The 19,851-nt window shown below is 40.6% G+C and overlaps 1 protein-coding gene across 6 annotated transcripts in view; it reads left to right on the forward strand.

Annotated features, from left to right (window-relative positions):
• The window catches only part of LOC111859302 (uncharacterized), a 40,013-nt gene that overhangs the window by 16,362 nt on the left and 3,800 nt on the right, over window positions 1–19,851 (forward strand). For 3 of the 6 annotated variants that reach the window (XM_072708285.1, XM_072708289.1, XM_023841837.2), the window contains exons 9-19: window positions 1,095–1,199; window positions 1,781–1,891; window positions 3,544–3,636; window positions 4,221–4,301; window positions 8,485–8,586; window positions 8,868–8,960; window positions 11,323–11,412; window positions 11,798–11,890; window positions 12,058–12,153; window positions 12,854–12,872; window positions 15,316–15,370. In XM_072708285.1, the coding sequence (XP_072564386.1) occupies window positions 1,095–1,199; window positions 1,781–1,891; window positions 3,544–3,636; window positions 4,221–4,301; window positions 8,485–8,586; window positions 8,868–8,960; window positions 11,323–11,412; window positions 11,798–11,890; window positions 12,058–12,153; window positions 12,854–12,872; window positions 15,316–15,370 (938 nt within the window). The remainder of the gene's footprint in view (window positions 1–1,094; window positions 1,200–1,780; window positions 1,892–3,543; window positions 3,637–4,220; window positions 4,302–8,484; window positions 8,587–8,867; window positions 8,961–11,322; window positions 11,413–11,797; window positions 11,891–12,057; window positions 12,154–12,853; window positions 12,873–15,315; window positions 15,371–19,851) is intronic. The other 3 variants (XM_072708287.1, XM_072708286.1, XM_072708288.1) reach the window with 3 other exon arrangements.

Raw genomic sequence — 19,851 nt, forward strand, 5'->3', positions numbered from 1 at the left:
TGTCATCCTACAGTACGATTCATGAGAAACTGTTGGATAAGTTAACGGTTACCTTTGGCATTAGAAAGTTGCTTCCGCCCTTTACCTGGCTGATTTCTGGTCGTTCCCAGTGTCTCCTGTTTCACCCTTCTTGTTTACTGCTGTCTTAGAAATTTTGAACCTGGAAGCAACCTGCTACTGAACATAGCCTTCTGCCAGCAGAACCATGGTTAAACCTTGATTTAAAAATGCAGATTTGTATAAAAATATAGAGTGGTCTCAATTTTTTCCAGGGCTTTACAATTTGTATAATTTTTGTTTTGTTCACTGTTAATCTGTATCTGTGGGGTAGCACGGTGGCTCAGTGGTCAGCATTGTTGCCTGACACCTCCAGGCTGCTGGTTTGAGTCCCCCTCCTCTGTGTATCTGTGCAGTTTTCTTGTGCTTCCCATGTCATGTAGGTTTGAGTCCCTCCTCCTCAGTGTCTCTGTGCAGTTTGCATGTGCTTCCCATGTCATGTGGGTTTGAGTCCCTCCTCCTCTGTGTCTCTGTGCAGTTTGCATATGCTCCACTTGTAATGTGGGTTTGAGTCCCCCTCCTCTGTGTCTCTGTACAGTTTGTATGTGCTCCCATGTCATGTGGGTTTGAGTCCCCCTCCTCTGTGTCTGTATACAGTCTGCATGTGCTCCCCATGTCATGAGAGTTTCCACCAGTTACTCCAGTTTCCTCCAGCAGCCCACAGACTCCCTTTCAGTTAAATTAGTGTCTGTAAATTGCCCATATCATGTGACTGTGTGTGTATGGCCTCCCATCCAAGCTGTGCACCTCTGCCCTGTGCTGCTTGGGAGAGGCTCCAGGCCCCCTGTGGCACTACCCAGGATGGGTGGATGGATATCTATGTATTATAGGATGTGCAAGGAACTTCTCCCAAAACATCCCTGTTACCTTTTAAGTACCCATTTACATCAGCAAATTAAAGTGGGATGTTCTTTTACTACCACAGTGTCCAACATAGATTTCAAACCCAGACAATGCGTGCAGTGAACACATCTGTTTTTTATGCTGTGCCTGTCAAGCATTTCATGTCATCTGACTCTGTCCTCTCCTCCTTTCAGTTCTTCGCTTTGTCCTTTGGATGAAAAATACTGCAGTTATAATCCGTGTCTATGTAGGAAGAATAACCGCAATTATATTTCTTGTCATCATGGCTTCATACATAAGTAAGTCTGTGTATAAGTTCCCATGTGGGCTGTTAGCATGTTCTCCCCGTGTTTGCACTGGTTCCCTCCATGTGCTCCCCAACACACACACCAAAAACATACACTGACGTAAAATGTTGTCTAAAAATGGCCTCTTTTGTTTGTTTATTTTGCAGTTAATAGGTACATTATGGGATGCATGATACAGTGTCCAACTCAAACATCTTTGTATTCACAAGATATTTTATCTTACCTCTAACAGTACTCCTAAATTGCACTAAAAGTTTTTAACTAAGAGTTTTTTTTTTCCTAAAACCTATTGACAAAGTGACTGTGAGCAACTTTTAGTTAGGAAACGAGCCAACTAATAAGGGTAAGACTCTGTCACTTTGGTTGACATCAGCTCTCATGCACAAGCTTGCCTGCAATGAACGGCTGATAAGAGACCAGTATGTGTTGGTGAAAATGTACGCAAAATTTTACACACACACGCACACACACACACGCACAGAGAGAGAGAGACACAGAGTATGTTGGTTGGTTTTTGCTTTTTGTCTGACATGAATTTCATGGTGACTGACTCTATTCTTACATTCTTTTAGTTGCTGCCAGTGTTGTCCTTGCAAAATATCATTCGGATGTAGCTTGGAAAGAACAACTTGGAACATTTGCAACTATGCTAATGATTCCAGTCCTCATGGTTTTATTGCCAGGTAAGTATGTTTTCAAGTTTTGTAAATGTGTTTATTTCAAATTAGCTTGAAACTTTGGAACTTACGGAATATTAACCCAGAATTATGTGTGAAGATACAGTAACCTACTGTGCCAAAGTCTTAGGCAGTCAAAACATATGTTTAAAGATATTTATCGGAGGAGTAAGTGCATGCCACAAAAAACACAATTTAACATTAGAACATATACAAATTAAAAGTAACACAATATAAAAACTGGTATCTACACTGCCTGGCCAAAAATAGTCGCCATTTGAATTTTTTGTTTGTCCACCTTTATCTTTGATTATGGTGCTCATTTGTCATGGCATTGTTTCCACAAGCTTATGCAACATCTCACCCTTTATTTTCATCCAGATTTGCATTCATTTCTCACCAAGATCCTGTATTGACAAGTGAGTTGAGCCACCCCATAAAGCCTCCTTCATCACATCCCAAAGACCTTCAATGAGGTTAAGGTCATAACTCTGAGGTGACCAAGTCATACGTGAAAATGATTCCTCATGCTTCCTGAACCACTCTTTGACAATTTGAACCCAATGAATCTTGGCATTCTTGTCCTGGAATATGCCCATGCCAACAGGGAAGAAAAAATCCATTGATGATGGATGGAGGTGTAACCTGGCCATTCAGTAGATTCAGGTACTCAGCTGACTTTACTTTATTGCTGCGTAACGTTGCTGGGCTGTAATAATGATCCAGTCATTGGCTCTTAAGAATTTGCTGATATAAATTTAAATGGCGACTTTTTTATATTGGCCGGGCAGTGTGGATGGCTAGAAGAAAATGGCTTCCTTTCCCAAACGTCCCCTCAGGGGCACCTCATCCATTCCATATTTATTAATTTTCACCTCCAACTTGCTTAATTAATTCATTAAAAAAGTCAATGAGATATTGAGGTATTGATATACAAGGTATGTGTTGTGACCGCTGTCCGGCAAGCAGGCAGGACGCGGGGAATGATAAGGCAGGTAGACGAAGATCCAAGAAACGGGTTTATTCAGGGCGGACAGGACAACACGGTGACTAACGTTAATGACAGATCTGGGAAACAGCGGTAGACGTGGACTGATATACACTAAACAGACCAAAACTAACATCAAACAGCTGGGAAGAATAAGGGTAGTACACGTGGGTAATGAGGGGGCGTGGCACACATGAGGATCGGACGAGCCGGGCGTGACAGTATGCTAGTGGTCGAGTAAAAAATACATGGGTGTATTAGAAGGTTGCTGCAAATACTGCGGTGATTTTAGCAGAGGTTTGAAATGGCTAAGCTAACACACTTTGACAAGGATAAGACTTTTGCACAGTACTGTATTTATTTGCTACCTTGTAGTGAATTAAACACAAAAATAATTAACTTGTGCATTGCATGACATTGATACTGAAAGCATATTTTCCATAATTAATGTGTACATTGTTAGGGTACCATGACATAATACCCAGTCAAAGCACTTCTTTCATAACCCAATAATATCTACCTTTTAAACTAGAGTGAACTTTTAGTAACAACATGGCATTCAAACCCAGAACCACCACCAGGGTCTTGAACACAGAATAGCATGTTGTATGTGTGTTTTTTATTCTGTGTGAATTTCATGGTGGCTGACGCTATTCTGTCCTTATTTCAGTTGGATTTTGTATATTTTGGATAATACGCTCCCTAAAGACAACTGGGAAAGTAGATTTTAGAGACATTTTTGTGATCTGGATACTTTTCATGTGTAAGTACTGTGTCAGGGTTATGTTAAACAACCACACGCAGTCTGTGGTGGGTGAACAAGCATCAGCCCAGAGAGACTGTATTTATTGGGGGGAAAAAATCCCAAGAACAGGGAAGGTAACTGTGGGCGACTCTTAAAGGAAAACAAAAGGTAGTAAGAAACTATATAACTGAAAGATCACAGGACACCAAAAGATAGAACTAGAACGGAGATTGCAAGCCAGTCCTTCACATCCAACATCAGTGCTTGACCTCACAAATGCTCTTCTGGATGAATATGCAAACAATCCCACAGACACACTCCAAAATCTTGTGGAAAATGTTCCCAGAAGAGTACTTGGGGGCTCCATATTGTTGCCTATGTATTTAGAATGGGGTGTCCCAATACTTTTGACCATATAGTGTAGTTCTTTGCACATGGACTGTTCATATTTCTGCAATCATGGCCACACAATTTGCACATACACAGAGTGTGTGGGAGGAGGAAAGGACAATATTGTTGAGGTACCAGAAAAACTGGTCTATAATGTCTATATAGAGTAATGAGAGAAGGAAGATGTCTGATTTGGTCTGTTTGCCTTACAGATCATCCCTTATTCTTCAACATGTTGTTCCTTACTATTTATTCTCAACTCTTTGCCTGGATGCAAGACACGTTCATATTAGGTAAGTTTTTATTAGGGCTGGAAAGTTTGTCACGTTAACATTTTGGGTTCACTTTAAAGCCACATTAAAGCATGTAGTATTTTCTTACCCAAATGGGAGAATAATATGAGCATGGATTTTAATGGAGATCTACATTCCTTCCTGATTGTAAACAATGGAAGAGATTAGGCTGTGACATTGCACAGAATTCAGAGCTAAAAATCAAGACATTGGCTGTGGTTGAATAGTCATTTTTGCTTTGAAAGGTCCCTGAATGAAATGATCCAGAATGTCTAAGTGGCAGCCATAATAAGAGCTGTTTGAATTCTCTAAAATGCCAATGAAAGGTGCTTCAGTGCTTCCTTTCTTATCTCCATCAGCACATGGTACACTGGACCATCTATTATGGAAAAAATGCAATCCCACAATTCCTTGCGGCAGTAATATTGAAAGTGACGCACCATCAACACAAATCATAGGAGATCATGATCGGCATAATAACATAACACAAACATGAAACTGAAGACTGATGATATGTAGTGGATTTATATGCCTAACGTTATTTCTATCTTGCATAATTTAACAGTTATGCATCCCAATTATTGTATGAAAATGTCGATAAATATGTGCGGACAGGAAGGTGAGCAAGAACAACCATTCTCTCTATTTTTTTTATTTTATTGGGAAATGGTATTAAACAAATATGAAATACAATACAACAAACAAAACTGTTTCATACGTTTTCCCACTTTTTGTTTTTAACCCCCAACCCCCTCCCCCATATTGCCTTTCCCCCCCAATGGGTGTTTAAACCAAATCCACCCCCCACCCCCCTATACAACAAAAGAAAAACACACAAAGATATAGAAAGATGATTCAAAATGAAAAAAAAAATAGGGAGGAAAATAAAATAACATGGATGCACAAAAGTGGATGCCTGGAATCAGCTCGGGTCCAGAGAGGAAAGGGTACTCATATATACAATAATGGGCTTCCACATTTTGTAATAATTGGCCAATGAGCCTTTTAGGGAGTATTACACTTTTTGTAATGATAAGAAGGACATTAAATCCTTTAACCAGGATGTAGCAGAGGGTGAATTTGGGTCCTCCACTGTAATGACATATGTATACAAGTTATAAGGGAGGCAAAAGGCAACATCAGCACCTCTTTTAGTAAGACAAGCCGGCATACGAGGCATCCCAACGACAGCTATCAACGGCTAGGGTTCTTATGTAACATTAAGGGCTTCATTTAATATTCTGAAAAAAAAAGGACCAGATATTGAGGTATTGACCTAAAATATAACATATACGCGTAAGTATGATTTGCTGATGAGAAACTGCACCTATTGCAGGAATCACACATCTGGAAACAGTCTACTAAGCTTAGCTTTCATGAAATGAATCCTATGTAAACTGAATTAAACTAAGGCGGGCACATGATGCGGAATGGGCCTTAATTTATGCCTCTTCCCACCATTTTCAATGTGACCATCATTTCATTTCAGTTTTGTGATTGACAGCCTATATTCTTTTTAAAATTTAAATTCCAACCTTGGTAATGAAGTAATATTTGAAGGTGCTCTGACCCAAGTGTGAGAGACATCACAGAACCTTGAGATCGTTGTTGTGGTGGTTGCTTCATTCTGTTGTGGTGGAGTATGACGGAAAGAGAGACAATCCATGTAGCAGCTCCAACTAGTCAGGGTTTATTAATAAAAACCAGCATATCAAGTAGCCCTAACCAAGACATCAGACCAGATAAATGAGATACTTTGTTAGATGATTTGTAAACAAATTGATCAAGAGTGTCGCACAGAGTCTAAATAGTCTCCACCCAAAAAAATATACAGATTGCGATACTTCCAGCATATAGATTTCAAATGTAACTCTATCAGGCTGAATAAGGATAAATTACCCTTAAGGGAGTTAAAGCCATACATATTGTCCAACAGAAAGAAGATACCATTTAAAAATACTGCTAAAAAAAACAAAAAAGAAGATCTGGAATTACCTTTCTTTTTTTTAGATTTCAAAGTAGTAAGTCCTGCAGAATGGTTTGGACCATAGAAAAGAAAAGCTTTTTATTGTTATAACTCACAATTTAGATTCCTTACCTTCCGCATCATGCCTTCTAAAGTCCTCTTATGTGTCCTCATTTATGTCCTTCACGCATCCATCACGCATGGCAATGTTACACAACTGTGAAAAGGGTACTTTTTTTTTTTCCTTTTCACTGGATTCAATTCCCTTATTTATATGGTTTGTTTATGAAATATAATTGTTTTGTATTTTCTTTATCTAGGGGAGTTTGCTGTGTATGTGGTGGTTGGTTGTGCTGCTGCTGGGAAGGCAGGGAAGTCAGCTGCTCATTAGGGAGAGTGAAGACAGGTTTGGGTGATTATTAGGTCCTCTTAGCAGTGGGAGGTTGGGTGCTGCTTACTTGAGTTATACTAGGGGGGGGAAGAATATCAAAGATTACCAGTTAGTAATTATGTAGCCCTTATGAGACTGCAGCCAAATGCAGAGGCATGGTGGGAGGTCAAACATAGCTGCCATGGCTTGTTTGGTTTGGTATGAGTTAATTTTGTGTTTTATCTTTGCACAGCTCACCCCATGCTTACCTGAACAGGTGGTAGGTTCCAGTTAGGTGAGGTGGTAAAGGTGAAGGCCAGGAGAGAGAAGGGAAGGGGGGGGCAGCTTGCTGTGAGGCTGTGATTTTAAACCTGTGTTTGGTTTTCTTTAGTGTAGATGGTTTTCCCGGGAGACTGTTTTTTTTTTTTTTTTTTTTTGGCTATTGTTTCATTATTATTTTTGTTAATAAACCTTACAACCTTCTGCACCTATTCCTGCTAATTGGACAATTTTTTCCCAACATCCCTTTTAACGGGGTTGGTGTGCCAAAACCATCCCATTTCCCTTTAGTTCCCTTCCTTTAATGGAGGGCAGGTGGACAACAACATACAACATGCCACAAAGAATACCGCGACCTTCTGAGGGCTGTATTGTTCCACCAGGCTTATCTAAACATCTGAAATGCAATTTCACCAAATTTCAATTACAGTACACGCTTAATTCTGATAATGAACTCGAAAGATTTTTTTAATAATACAGTTTATTTTTTACTTTATATTTATTTATTTTTCCTGTGGTGTTTCCTTGAACAGTATGATTATGTGAAAGGGCTCCTTCAACAGGATAATGACCCAAAATATTAAAAACACACAAGAACAGCTGATAAAACACTTTGGACTATTCTTAAACTGCCCTCTAGGAGCCCTGATCTTAATTCTATTGAACATCTATGGAAAGACCTGAAAAATGCAGTGTGGAGACGTCATACTTCAGACCTGAGACAGCTGGAGCTGTTTGCTCAGGAAGAGTGGGCCAAACTAGCGGCTGGCCGATGTACTGTAGAAATTTCATTGCAGTACAGAGATAACATGTTGACAGTGATTGCCGCTAAAGGTGGTGTAACAAAATATTAAGTTAAGGGTCCCATCTTTTTTTGTCCATTTCATTTTCACTTGTTTTATTATGTAAAATATTCAGTTGAATCAGAAATCAACAGAAACTTGAAACAATCTGATTTCTTTTGAACATGTACAGTAATAACCAATGATGGATGCCATTAATTGAATGGATGCCAAGATATGTCAGAGATACTTGGGTTCTTTTTTGGTGGAAGGATACCAACAAATGTGTCCACAAGTGTGCCTGTGCAGTTACACGAAAGTAATGAACACCCATGTGTCATCTCTGGACCAATAGGAAAATAGCATTTACCAAAGCCATGTGATATGTTGTTTTTAATTGATTTTATACTTATTATACTTATTCGCAGTCATGTCATAAATACATTTAATACATTTAATTAGCGTGTTGTGGTACAGTGACTCAGTGGACCTTTGTCTGTGGGACTGATCCCTGATTGGTCCAAACCCATTAAATCTGGTTTATTTGTGGACCCTGGTTTAGTCTGTGTAATTGTGAGGGTTGAAGGTCATGTGACTGTGATTGTGAATAGTACTTTTGTAAAGACAGCTGAAAGTCAGACAACAATTGTCTGAATAAGGAAAACAGCTTATTTATGAAGTACAAATACAAACAGGTCTATTTCTAAGTTTTATATTCAGGTTAGTCATAGGATGTGGGACTAGTCTGGATAATTGTACTCAAAAGTATGATCATTTTCTTTTCAGGATATTCAATTCCAATCGCAGTAGCTGCTTTGGGATTAAGTGCCTGCATATTTATTCAGGAATTTTTGTGTGCATATGATGCACCCTTGGAGGGATTTTACTGTAAGTATGAAATTTTGTACTACACCATAATCATGACTTTTTCACATGCATAACTAAAATAGCTCACTCTTTAAAATGAGCTATTGGAGTGCAATTAAAATCCATACAGTTTACAAAATGTGATGCTCCTTGATATTAATATATTGATATTTCCTTTATTTTGTAACCCCCCTGTGTGTCCACTATCCAACATATCATGCCAAAAAGTAAACAGAGGGATAATGTTCAATGAAGGCCTGTTTTATATTATGTTTAATTAATCTGTTTTTATTTCTTTTCAGATTTGGCTCAGAAAATCCTTCTGGGGATTTTCTTCATGCTTCACCCAATATTAAGTTTCCTGTATCTAAGTGTGATTCTAGAAAATGACAAAGGTAAAGAAACCATTTTACTGTAAGAAATACATTTAACTGTAAATGTAGCTTTAACTATCAGCCATGGTGATTGTAAAATCTTTAAAAATTCTTCTGTGAAATGCATATAATACAGTATTGTAATAATGTCTTGTATGAATCCTTATTGAGCTGTATTATGCTTAAAACAAAAATACATTTATTTTAATGTACGCTCTATTGCCAAAAGTATTGGGACACCCTTCCAAATCATTGAATTCAGGTGTTCCAATCACTTTGATAGCCACAGGTGTATAAAATCAAGCACCTAGGCATGCAGACTACTTCTACAAACATCTGTGACAGAATGGGTCACTCTCAGGAGCTCAGTGAATTCAAGTGTGGTACCGTGATAGGATGCCACCTGTGCAATAAGTCCATATGTGAAATTTCCTCACTACTAAATATTCCACGGTTAACTGTTAGTGATATTATACCAAAGTGGAAGCAATTGGGAACAAGAGCAACTCAGTCACGCAGTGGTAGGCGACGTAAAATCACAGAGCGGGGACAACGCATGCTGAGGTGCACAGTGTGAAGAAGTGGGCAACTGTCTGCAGAGTCAATAGCTACAGACCTCAAACTTCATGTGGCCTTCAGATTAGCTCCTGAGCAGTGCATAGAGAACTTCATGGAATGGGTTTGCATGGCCGAGCAGCTGCATCCAAGCCTTATATCACCGAGTGCAATGCAAAGCGTCGGATTAAGTGGTATAAAGCCACATATCTCAACCACTGGGCTTACAGATTGGGCTGCGAATTTAAAATAGCATTCTTGGCTCAGCTGACTCACAAGGCTGATATTTTTTCACAACTGAATCAGTTAAATCTTTCAATTCAGGGCAAAAACAGCAACATCTTTCTTGTTGCTGACAAGACTGAGGGATTTAAGAGGAAGCTGTCACTATGGGCAAAGCGTGTTCAGGAGGAAAGGATGGAAATGTTTCCACTTTAAAATTAAGTTTTGGAAAACACTCTACATGTGGGTATAACAGAAACAGTCACCAAACACCTATCACAGCTGGCTGAGAAATTTGTGGAATACTTCCCAGATGATCCCAGAGATGGCAATATGTGGATGCTGGACCCCTTTTCTGTGGACCCACAAGCTGATGACATTGTTCCTCCCACAGAGTTAGAAGCCCAGCTAATGGAGCTGTCAGCAGACAGCAGTTTAAAGTTGCAGCTGACCAAATTAGACTCTTTTTTGGATCTCAGCATCAAAGGAATACCCTCACCTTGCACTTAGGGCAGTAAAATTTCTTCTGCCTTTCACAGCAACATACTTATGTGAATCTCGCTTTTCCACTGTAACCACAACCAAGACCAAAGCCAGGAACAGACTTATGGCATCCTTGGAGGCCTCTCTAAGAGTCAGTCTCTCATCTATCCCACCAAGACTGGATTTACTGGTCTCTCAGAAGCAAACTCAAGCATGACACTGACTCTGAAAGTAAGAAAGTACTATTATTTTAAGAATTTAGATCACAGTTACAGAACTGTGCTTTGAAACTCACTAAATCAGAATGTTAAAGTTAAATTTTTGGTAATATGTTTGTTCCCAACACAGAAAAGGAGATAAACACTGAAGGCTGCTGAAGGCTCATTTAGTAATTTAGCAGTTTTGAGACTGTTCTTGTTAGCTTTTGAGTTATGTATAAAATAAAACTTTTATGTATCTGCAGTACCCAGTATGTTGGTATATTTTTCTGAAATGTAAATGTTTTTGTGCCAAAGAAATTAAAGTTTTTATTAAATATAAAAAAAACTTGGTTATTAAATATCATCTATTGTGGCCCAGTGGGCCTTAATGTTGAAAATGTTGAGAACCATTGGTGTGAAGCACATGTTTGCGCACCTGTGCACAAAACAAGGTCCATCAGGACATGGATGAGCGAGTCTGGTGTGGAGGAACTTGACTGGCCTGCACAGAGCCCTGACCTGAACTCGATAGAACACCTTTGGGATGAATTAGAGCGGAGACTGCGAGCCAGGCCTTCTCATCCAACATCAGTGCCTGACCTCACAAATGCTCTCCTGGATGAATGGTCAAAAATTTCCCATAAACACACTCCTAATCCTCGTGGACAGCCTTCCCAGAAGAGTTGAAGCTGTTATAGCTGCAAAGGATGGGCCAACTCCATATTAAAGCCTATGTATTAAGAATGGGATGTCATTAAAGTTCATGTGTGTGTAAAGGCAGGTGTCCCAGTACTCTTGGGAATATAGTGTATTCCTACAAAATTGTTAGTTTTAGGCTGTGCTTTCATTTTGTTTCTGTGCATAGGTGTGTAATAATAACCGTTGTCATCTTATAAACTGAAATTAACTAATTTTGACCACAGGAGCAGCTGTAACGATATGCGAGTATGTGTTTATCTACATGCTGACTGCCACATCATGTTTGCGAGACTGGCATCGGGATGAAATACTTGGTATACATCACTTTTTACTTTTACTTTTAATTATATTTAATTATATACACATATATACTAGTAATTTCCCCATCAGTTCATCGTCACGCTAACAAAGCTCATTACCACAAAATAATGACAAAAACTTATTGCAAGCATAGCCATTCTTGGCTTCTGCAGTTTTTCATTTTGATATTTTAAAATATTTTGATATCTTTGTTGTTTAAACTTTTAAATCCATTTGCTTTTTATGAATGCCCTTGCAATCAGATATTTTCTTTATATCAGCTCCCAAAAAAAGAATGTTTTGTTAATTACATTTTATTTAAATGTCTAAAAAATACACTGATATGTTTGAATGTATATATAGAACTTTACGACTAATGCTCTACTCTCTAACTTCCAGCCAAACCCCATAAATATGTATATTTCTCAGGGGCTTTTGGTCTCCCTCTCCTGAATTCTGTTGCTCTGGCTGTAGCATTAAAACTCAAAGCAGGTAAATACACTAGAACTTTGAGATGTTTCTCCTACTGTTTTACTTTTATAACAATACAGCTAAATTGTACAGACCCTTCAGGAAATACTATATGGATTCCTGTGGTTTAATCTCTGTCACTTTACTGACCTCAGCTCTCAATGCTTTTTGTGATGATGTCATTTCAGACACAGGAAAACAGCCACTGGATCTTCGGCTGATTGTCCTGATTTCTGGGTCTGTCTTCCTCTTTGCCTGGCTTGTTATACAGATGTCTGCATACTGTAAGTATAACAGAGATATGATGCATAACTTTGCATAGAGGTTAAATGTGTGTACTGGGAATATCCCAGCATGTTATCAGCTTTCCAGACATTGTTTACATCTCCCCATATCCTGATTACAAAAGCAAGAAATGCAGTAAACCAGTAAAAAATAAAGGACAAAAATCAAACCGAAAACTAAGTAATCACTCAGTAATTAGTGGGTAATTATCCTTAACAATATTGTACAGAAAATAGTACTTATAGAGACAATATATCTGATCTCTGTGTGCTGTATTCAACCTGGATGAATATTATATCATTAGTCATTTATTAATTATTCACCACTTAATATTCCATAACACTGCTTCTTTAATTCTTCGGAGGATCTTTGTTCTGCCTTTATGTTCTGTTTCAGTGGAGTAGGACTGTAATGGCCTCCTGCCAGTAGGGGGCATTGATACTGTAATGGGGAGCCTTGACTATTACAAAGGGAGATGATATAAACACATCCTCAGTGATGCAAACCATATGGGAAACTGATACAGAGATTTATCACTGTCAGTAATCTTTATTATATAATAAATATGCAAGTAATCATTAGATGTCATTACTCGTTATCACTGCGTATTATTTATAACCTGCCAGCTACGATAGGCTCCATATTGATGTATTAGTATTTGCGCTCCAATGTCTTTAATTGTATGTTGTTCAATTACAGGTTTGGCCAAAAAAGAGAAGTAAGTAGACTTCTTTCTATGTGGTGTATGTAATTTTCTGGTAATGTGTAAAAGTGGAAAAAAATCCATCCATCTATCCATCACAGCGAACCTGGCACCTGTCACAGGAAGCACAGGGCATAAGGCAGGGGACACCGTAGGGCAGGATGCCAGTCCATCACAGAGCAAACACACATTCACATACTGTGGGACGCAAACTACACAGAGCCCAAGCTGGGGGGCGTGAGGTGCCAGTGTTACCCACTGAGTCACCACGTAAACTACACAGAGCCCAAGCCGGGGGGTGTGAGGTGCCAGTGTTACCCGCTGAGTCACCACGTAAACTACACAGAGCCCAAGCCGGGGGGTGTGAGGTGCCAGTGTTACCCGCTGAGTCACCACGTAAACTACACAGAGCCCAAGCCGGGGGGTGTGAGGTGCCAGTGTTACCCACTGAGTCACCACGTAAACTACACAGAGCGACCATGCTGCCCATGTTAAAAGAAAGATACTCAAACTGTTCAATTCACATTTTATTATAATATTGAAGCAGACAACACTTCTTCCTGAGGCATGTGTTTAAACATTAAAGTAGCATACAGACCTATGATGCCATTTACACTGAGGGAATAGAATGCATGCCGCTAAGGACTTATGGCTTGCCCACATGTATTGGTCTAAAAACATGTTATTTATTTCATTATGTGTTTTAAAGGTCCCTCACATTCAGACAGACATCTTTTAAATAAACATGGCTGCTCAGACACCCTGTGATCTGTCAGGAGCTGCTGTCACACCCACCATCACTGTAATAGATGCAGCATCACTACAGCAGATACAGATCACAGGTTTTAGCAGAGCATGAAGTCACAGGAATTGAAGTGACTGGCTACAGGACTTTTTGACTGGCAGACCTCAATCTGTCAGGATTGGCAACAGGACTTCAGCCAGCATTATTACAAACACTGGCGTCCCGCAGGGCTGTGTCCTCAGCCCCATCCTCTACACCCTGTTCACCCACGACTGTGTCGCCACCAGTAAGGACAACATCATCCTGAAGTTCGCGGATGACACTGCAGTGATCGGTCGCATCACTGGAGTGGACGAAACGGCTTACAGGAGAGAGGTGGCCGGCCTGGTATCATGGTGTGAGGACAATAACCTCACCCCCAACACTGACAAGACAAAGGAAATGATAGTGGACATGGGGAAGACGAGGAGCCCCCGCCTGCCACTGTTTATCCGGGAGCTTGAAGTGGAGAGGGTGAGCAGCTTTAAATACCTGGGCATCTACATCTGTGAGGACCTCACCTGGACACTGAACACCACACAGCTGGTCAAGAAAGCTCAACAGTGGCTGTATTTCCTGAGGAGGCTGAGGAAGTTTGGCATGTCACGCAAGATCCTCAGCAATTTCTACAGCTGCATTGTGGAGAGCACACTGACCAGCTGTATCACCGCATGGTATGGCAGCACAACTGCTATGGACCGCAAACGCCTGCAGAGAGTGATAACAACTGCGGAGAAGATCATTAGGACTCCACTGCCCTCTTTGCAGAGCATTTACCATCGCAGAGCACTGAGGAGAGCTGCCTCCATCCTCAAAGACCCGACACACCCCCAACACGGACTGTTCACACTCCTGCCCTCGGGACGAAGGTTCAGAAGTGTGAAATCTAGAACATCCCGGCTAAACAACTCTTTCTTCCCCACTACAATCAGACTCCTAAATAGACGACCTACCTCATTTACATAACAGATCACTTTGCATATCATGACCTACCTCATTTGCACAACAGGTCACTTTGCACTTTAAGCTCTTTTTGCACTATTTTTCTCAAGTATGCTCTTTTGTACTTGTAATTTAATTTAACCTGGCATTTGTGAGTGGACAGCAAAGTAAGAATTTCATTGTACTGAGAAATACTACTTTTCTGTACATATGATAATAAACGCTTTGAATCTTGAATCTTGAATCTACAGTCTGCTTTACATGGGCAGTAACCACAGTGTCTCTCTGCAGATGTAGCCATGACATCCACTGCATCGTCTCCTCATGTGTTAACATGCTGCATTTTTGGCAGATTTACAGGGTGCCATATTATGGGGTTTTGTTTATTTTTAGTTGTTACGTTATATTTGATATTACAGATGTTTCATTCCACCTCCAACAACAAGCAAAATCTATGTTAAACATAATGATTATGGCTGTTATTTGTTAGTAAATCAAAAAATTTACAAATGAGTAACCATGTGTTAAATATTAAAATGTTCAGTGGTTCATTGCAGTTCAGCTCCTTTATCCAGCTCTTGTATGGGAACCATACCCTTAGTCCAGATCCAGTTACTTCTTATAGATGATGGAATTTTAAGGTGATACTGCAAAATACACATGATGACTTTTTATGTTAAATGTAATACTCTGACAAAGCTGAGTTGTAATAACTCATTATCTTTTCCTTAGAATAAAGGAAGAGTTGCACTTAGTTGAGAGACACCAAGATCCTGAGCCAGACAAGGTAGGTGCCCAAGATACATCTCCCCCTCTGGCTGCTGTCCTGGGGCCTGTTTCTCTACATCAGTCTGACCATCTTCCCTCAGATTATTATACATAATTGTGTCTGTAGCAAATCTGTGGCCCTTGTGCTCTTCCTCCTTCCCTGTAAGTATGGAGTCTGTTGAGGTAGAGGATTCCAGCACACAGGAACATGTTGGTACATTCTCACTGGCAAAGGTTGACTAATAATAATAATAATAATAATCAATACTTTATTGATCCCTGTGGGGAAATTGTCTTTACACCTCCCTCAACTTGCTCTTTGTAGAGCAACCTGTCCATGAATAAACAGAGGAAACGCTTTTTGGCAATGAACAGCTCAGATAATCTGCATATACACTCAGGTTCGCGCGTCATCCACAATCCCAAACCCAAAGCCAAAACTATTGGGCATCAGAACTGGTGTGGTAATGAGGGGTTGCCTGCTGTATGGCTGCACTAGAGTCCCAATTTGAGGCGGCCCATCTGGGTAGATGCGCGGAATGTCTTGTCTCTCCAGCATGATGACCATCTTCCCCTGCTTTGTAAACTTTGTATTTCAGTGGTGGCACTCTGTGAGGTATGCAGACCAGGGAGTGGCCAGATCTCTGTAGGTGGATACATCTAATATTGGTCTGGTTGCTCTGATGGCTGCCATATTCAGTGGATGTGGTGAATCTGCTCCACCCAATGGTGTCTAATGTCACTCCTTTCAACCAGTGTATTATGAGACTCAGGCTCCGGCACTCTTTCCGTGTCTTGTCTGTTGCCTCAGTGTATGCTCAGACTGCAGTGAGTGATGCCTCGTTGAGGGAGACATTTTACTCACAACTTCGCTCGGTGGTTGATGGGTGCCCACGAGGTGACACTCCTCTGGTCAAGGGTGACTTCATTGCGACCACTGGCACTGACAGGGCTGGCGATGAGGACTGTGTCAGTCCTCATGGGTCTGAAGACCGGGGTGAAAGTGGTTACATGTTCCTGGACTGTGCAAAAGGTCAGGGTCTGCAGGTTGCTGGATTCTGGTTCCAGCACTCTGAGCAGCATTGCTAGGCTTGCTCCTCCAATTCTGGTGGTGAGGTGAAGGAGATCAATCACAGCCTTGTAGGCAGACACTGGAAACTCCTATAGAACTGCATGGTCTACAGAAGTGCCCAGTTTGTGAATTATTCCCACACTCTTGTTGTTGCTGCTCTGAAGATTTAGCTTAGGTCCAGTAGGCTACCACCTACTAAGAATGAGAATGAGGATGGACTTAGCCAGACTGTGTCTAATGAGTTTGCATGCAGGTTGTGTGAGGAACGTGCACACTTGGGTGTGACTGCTGGTCCTGAAGGTTGCTGAGGGTTGTGTTGGTGTTGCCGGTGTTACCAGAAGGAGGTGCTTCATCTCGCCGGGCACCCTGGATATTATCAAGAGGAGTCACAGTGCATGGCTTAAAGGCAATTCCAGTCTGTACTGAGAACTGAGAAGGATGGCTGTGAGGGTTCTGAGGGCAGATAAAGAGGTGTTTGTTAGAGCAAATGGAGCAATCTGGTCTCACACCTAAGAAGCCTACCAGCTCATTCCACCACGCTATGCTGAAAAATCATACTGGGGATCAGTCCTACCTGCTGTCAGAAAACTGCTGAATGAGACCACATCTTCTTCTGATGTGCCACTATCCCTCCACAGTCATTACACACCTGGAAGCATCTTCTGTTGTTAGAATATAAAGCACCAGATTGTATTGTAACTGCACATAATTTATTTCTACATAATTATTAAATTATTATTTAGTTTTAGTGTCACTTTTTGCCATATTTTTGTATTTCTTGGGCAGGGTTGACAGACTTATGGTATTTATGGTATTTACCTGTTCTCAGGTAAATACCAGGAACAGGTGTGGCTCATCAGAAGCCAAGTGGGACAGAAAACCTACTGGATAGTAGCTCTCCAGGACCGGAGTTGGAGACCCCTGCTCTAGCTGAACTTTGGTCGTGGAAACAGCAGCATGGCACCTCATTGTGTAGCATATCATGTCGAATCACCCTTTCTCAGTCTCAGTTTCCCTCCCACAGTCGGTCAGTATTCACTATACTAGCATTCATGGTTACCAGTGTTTACGGTATGCAAATCTAAATAATGTACATTAGAGCTGATTTACTCTATTCTGCTTATTACAGTACATGTAAAGGTGAGATTAAAACACTCTAAAGATGGTTGACACAAACCCACTTCCAGTACAGTATGCTTGAAGTATCAGTAAGGGGCGGCTCCTTGCTTATTCACCGATTCGCTTAAAGACCTAGTTGTTTGAACCAGTGACCTTGTGATTACAGGCACACAGGCTTAGCCCACTGAGCCACACACTGCCCCTTAATGTTCTTACTTATGGCCTGATACATAAAACTGTAGCACTGAGTGTACTTTCATTTTCACATGACTGTATGTACACAAGGGTTAAATGGTTTACACCGCATATCAACTATGTTATTGTGTTTGTAAGATTTACCTATATTGACTTAGCAGATGCAAAAAAGACATTACCCTTCATCACCTACCCACACTGTCAAAGCTCTGACAGTCACTTGATGCTGGAATGTATTAGTGAGTGGAAATTAAATCTTAGTGTGCAGGTGTTTGATGAGACAAAGGTGGCAACCCTAGCTCCATCACACATCCCTTCTATTATTTTAAGACCTTCACATACAACAAAAGCATGTGTAATCAGGCCCTATGCTGTGTTGTGGTTTTTTTTCCTGGAGTCAATAACACTCTGACTCGGGGGCCATTGGACCAGGCGCGGAGGCAGGGGGTGGCCGGGGGGGGCCGTGGCCACCCCCCGCCGAACCCCGGCCACCCTATTGGCCCCCCCTGGTCTGACCACAGCCATCCATGCAACCACCCGCGCGACGCGGAACCTTTTTTGTACTGCCACAGCAATGCCGGACACTTTTGTGTGCGCACATCCTGGTACCGCCAGTGGAGTGGAGTTCTTTTACTGTCATTGAGTGGAGCGGATATATTTCTATGAGTGGAGTGGAGTGGAGTCCAATACCACTGGCGGAAATTTGAAAATGCGACGGAACAACAAATAATTACAGGTAATCTTGTTTAAACACTATTAATCTAATACAAAAGAAAAGATAGTAAAAGTATAAGCATTTTCTAACTTCTTTATGCCTCGGTGAATTCGTAATTAAACTGTTTAGTAAGCTACATGAGGCAAAAAAAGAGAAAAAAATAAAATTATGTCACATTTGTCTAAAGTCTGAATACTTTTTGAATAATTTGTTGATAGTTCTAATTTATGCCACCCCCAAAATGATCACATAATCATCCTGGCCACCCCACAGAAAATTTCCTGGCTCCGCCACTGCATTGGACATACTCTCCTTTTATTGTCAAAACCTTACAGAAGCAGAAATGAAAACTTCCAGTAAAGAAGCATGCAGGCTCCACCTCTACACACAAACATACACCACACATTAAGCTAACACACAAATTGACAGTATCACTAACCGCAAATACATATGAAACGGGTATGATGAGACATTAATGGAATGACTGAAGCATTAGATTGAGCAAGGGAATGACAAAGAACACAAGGGACAATGATAAAATCATAAAGTGGGAATACAAACATCTACCTCACCGCAGGATGTATTAAAATTGGCACAGGCTTACGGGTGCAAAACACACAAACGTATAGGAGAAAAGGGGTGTTTATACATACAATACACATAACAAGCAAGTACAGAGAACACCACTGTCAGGAATGGACAGGTATGAAACATAAAATACAATGATTTAGTGTAATTATACACACGATAAACCTGGTTACACATGTATCGTGAAAATCGATGGTTGGGTCTTTGCTGACGTCGGGTAGCGTAGGAAAGGAGGGGGCTTGGTTGCTGTCTATTTCAGTTCTTTTATTTGTAAACATACAGTATTGCATCTCTTCCTTTGAATACCTAGCAGTTATGGTGGATGGTCATTCACCAATGATGCTTTTAATAATTTATAGACCACCTAAATACTCGCATGCCTTTTTAACTGAAATTTCAGAATTACTATCTCTCTGTATTACTAAATATGATCAGGTTTTATTAACTGGTGATTTTTATTTGCATCTTGATAATGCCTCTGATGGTAAGGTTATGGGTTTTACAGGGCTTCAAGCAGGGAGAGCTGACAGCCAGTGATCTTCTCTCTGCATTGTACTATATGCTGTAGTCTCCTCCTAGAATGTGATGTTGCAGAGCCAATCCAGACAAATCATGCGGATGATGTAATAACTGATTCTACTGCGGCCGTGTATAACTTGGCCATGAACCTTAACAGCTTAAATTTCTTTAGCTGATGCAAGAAATATAGGTGCTGTTGGGCCTTCTTGGTGATGCAGGTGATGTTTGTGTCCCATCTTGTTGGATGGTGGTGCCCAGAAATTTGACGGTTCCAGCTCTGCTAATCGTTGTG

The sequence above is a fragment of the Paramormyrops kingsleyae genome, unplaced genomic scaffold, assembly GCF_048594095.1.
Source record: "Paramormyrops kingsleyae isolate MSU_618 unplaced genomic scaffold, PKINGS_0.4 ups62, whole genome shotgun sequence".
Classification (NCBI taxonomy): Eukaryota; Metazoa; Chordata; class Actinopteri; order Osteoglossiformes; family Mormyridae; genus Paramormyrops; species Paramormyrops kingsleyae.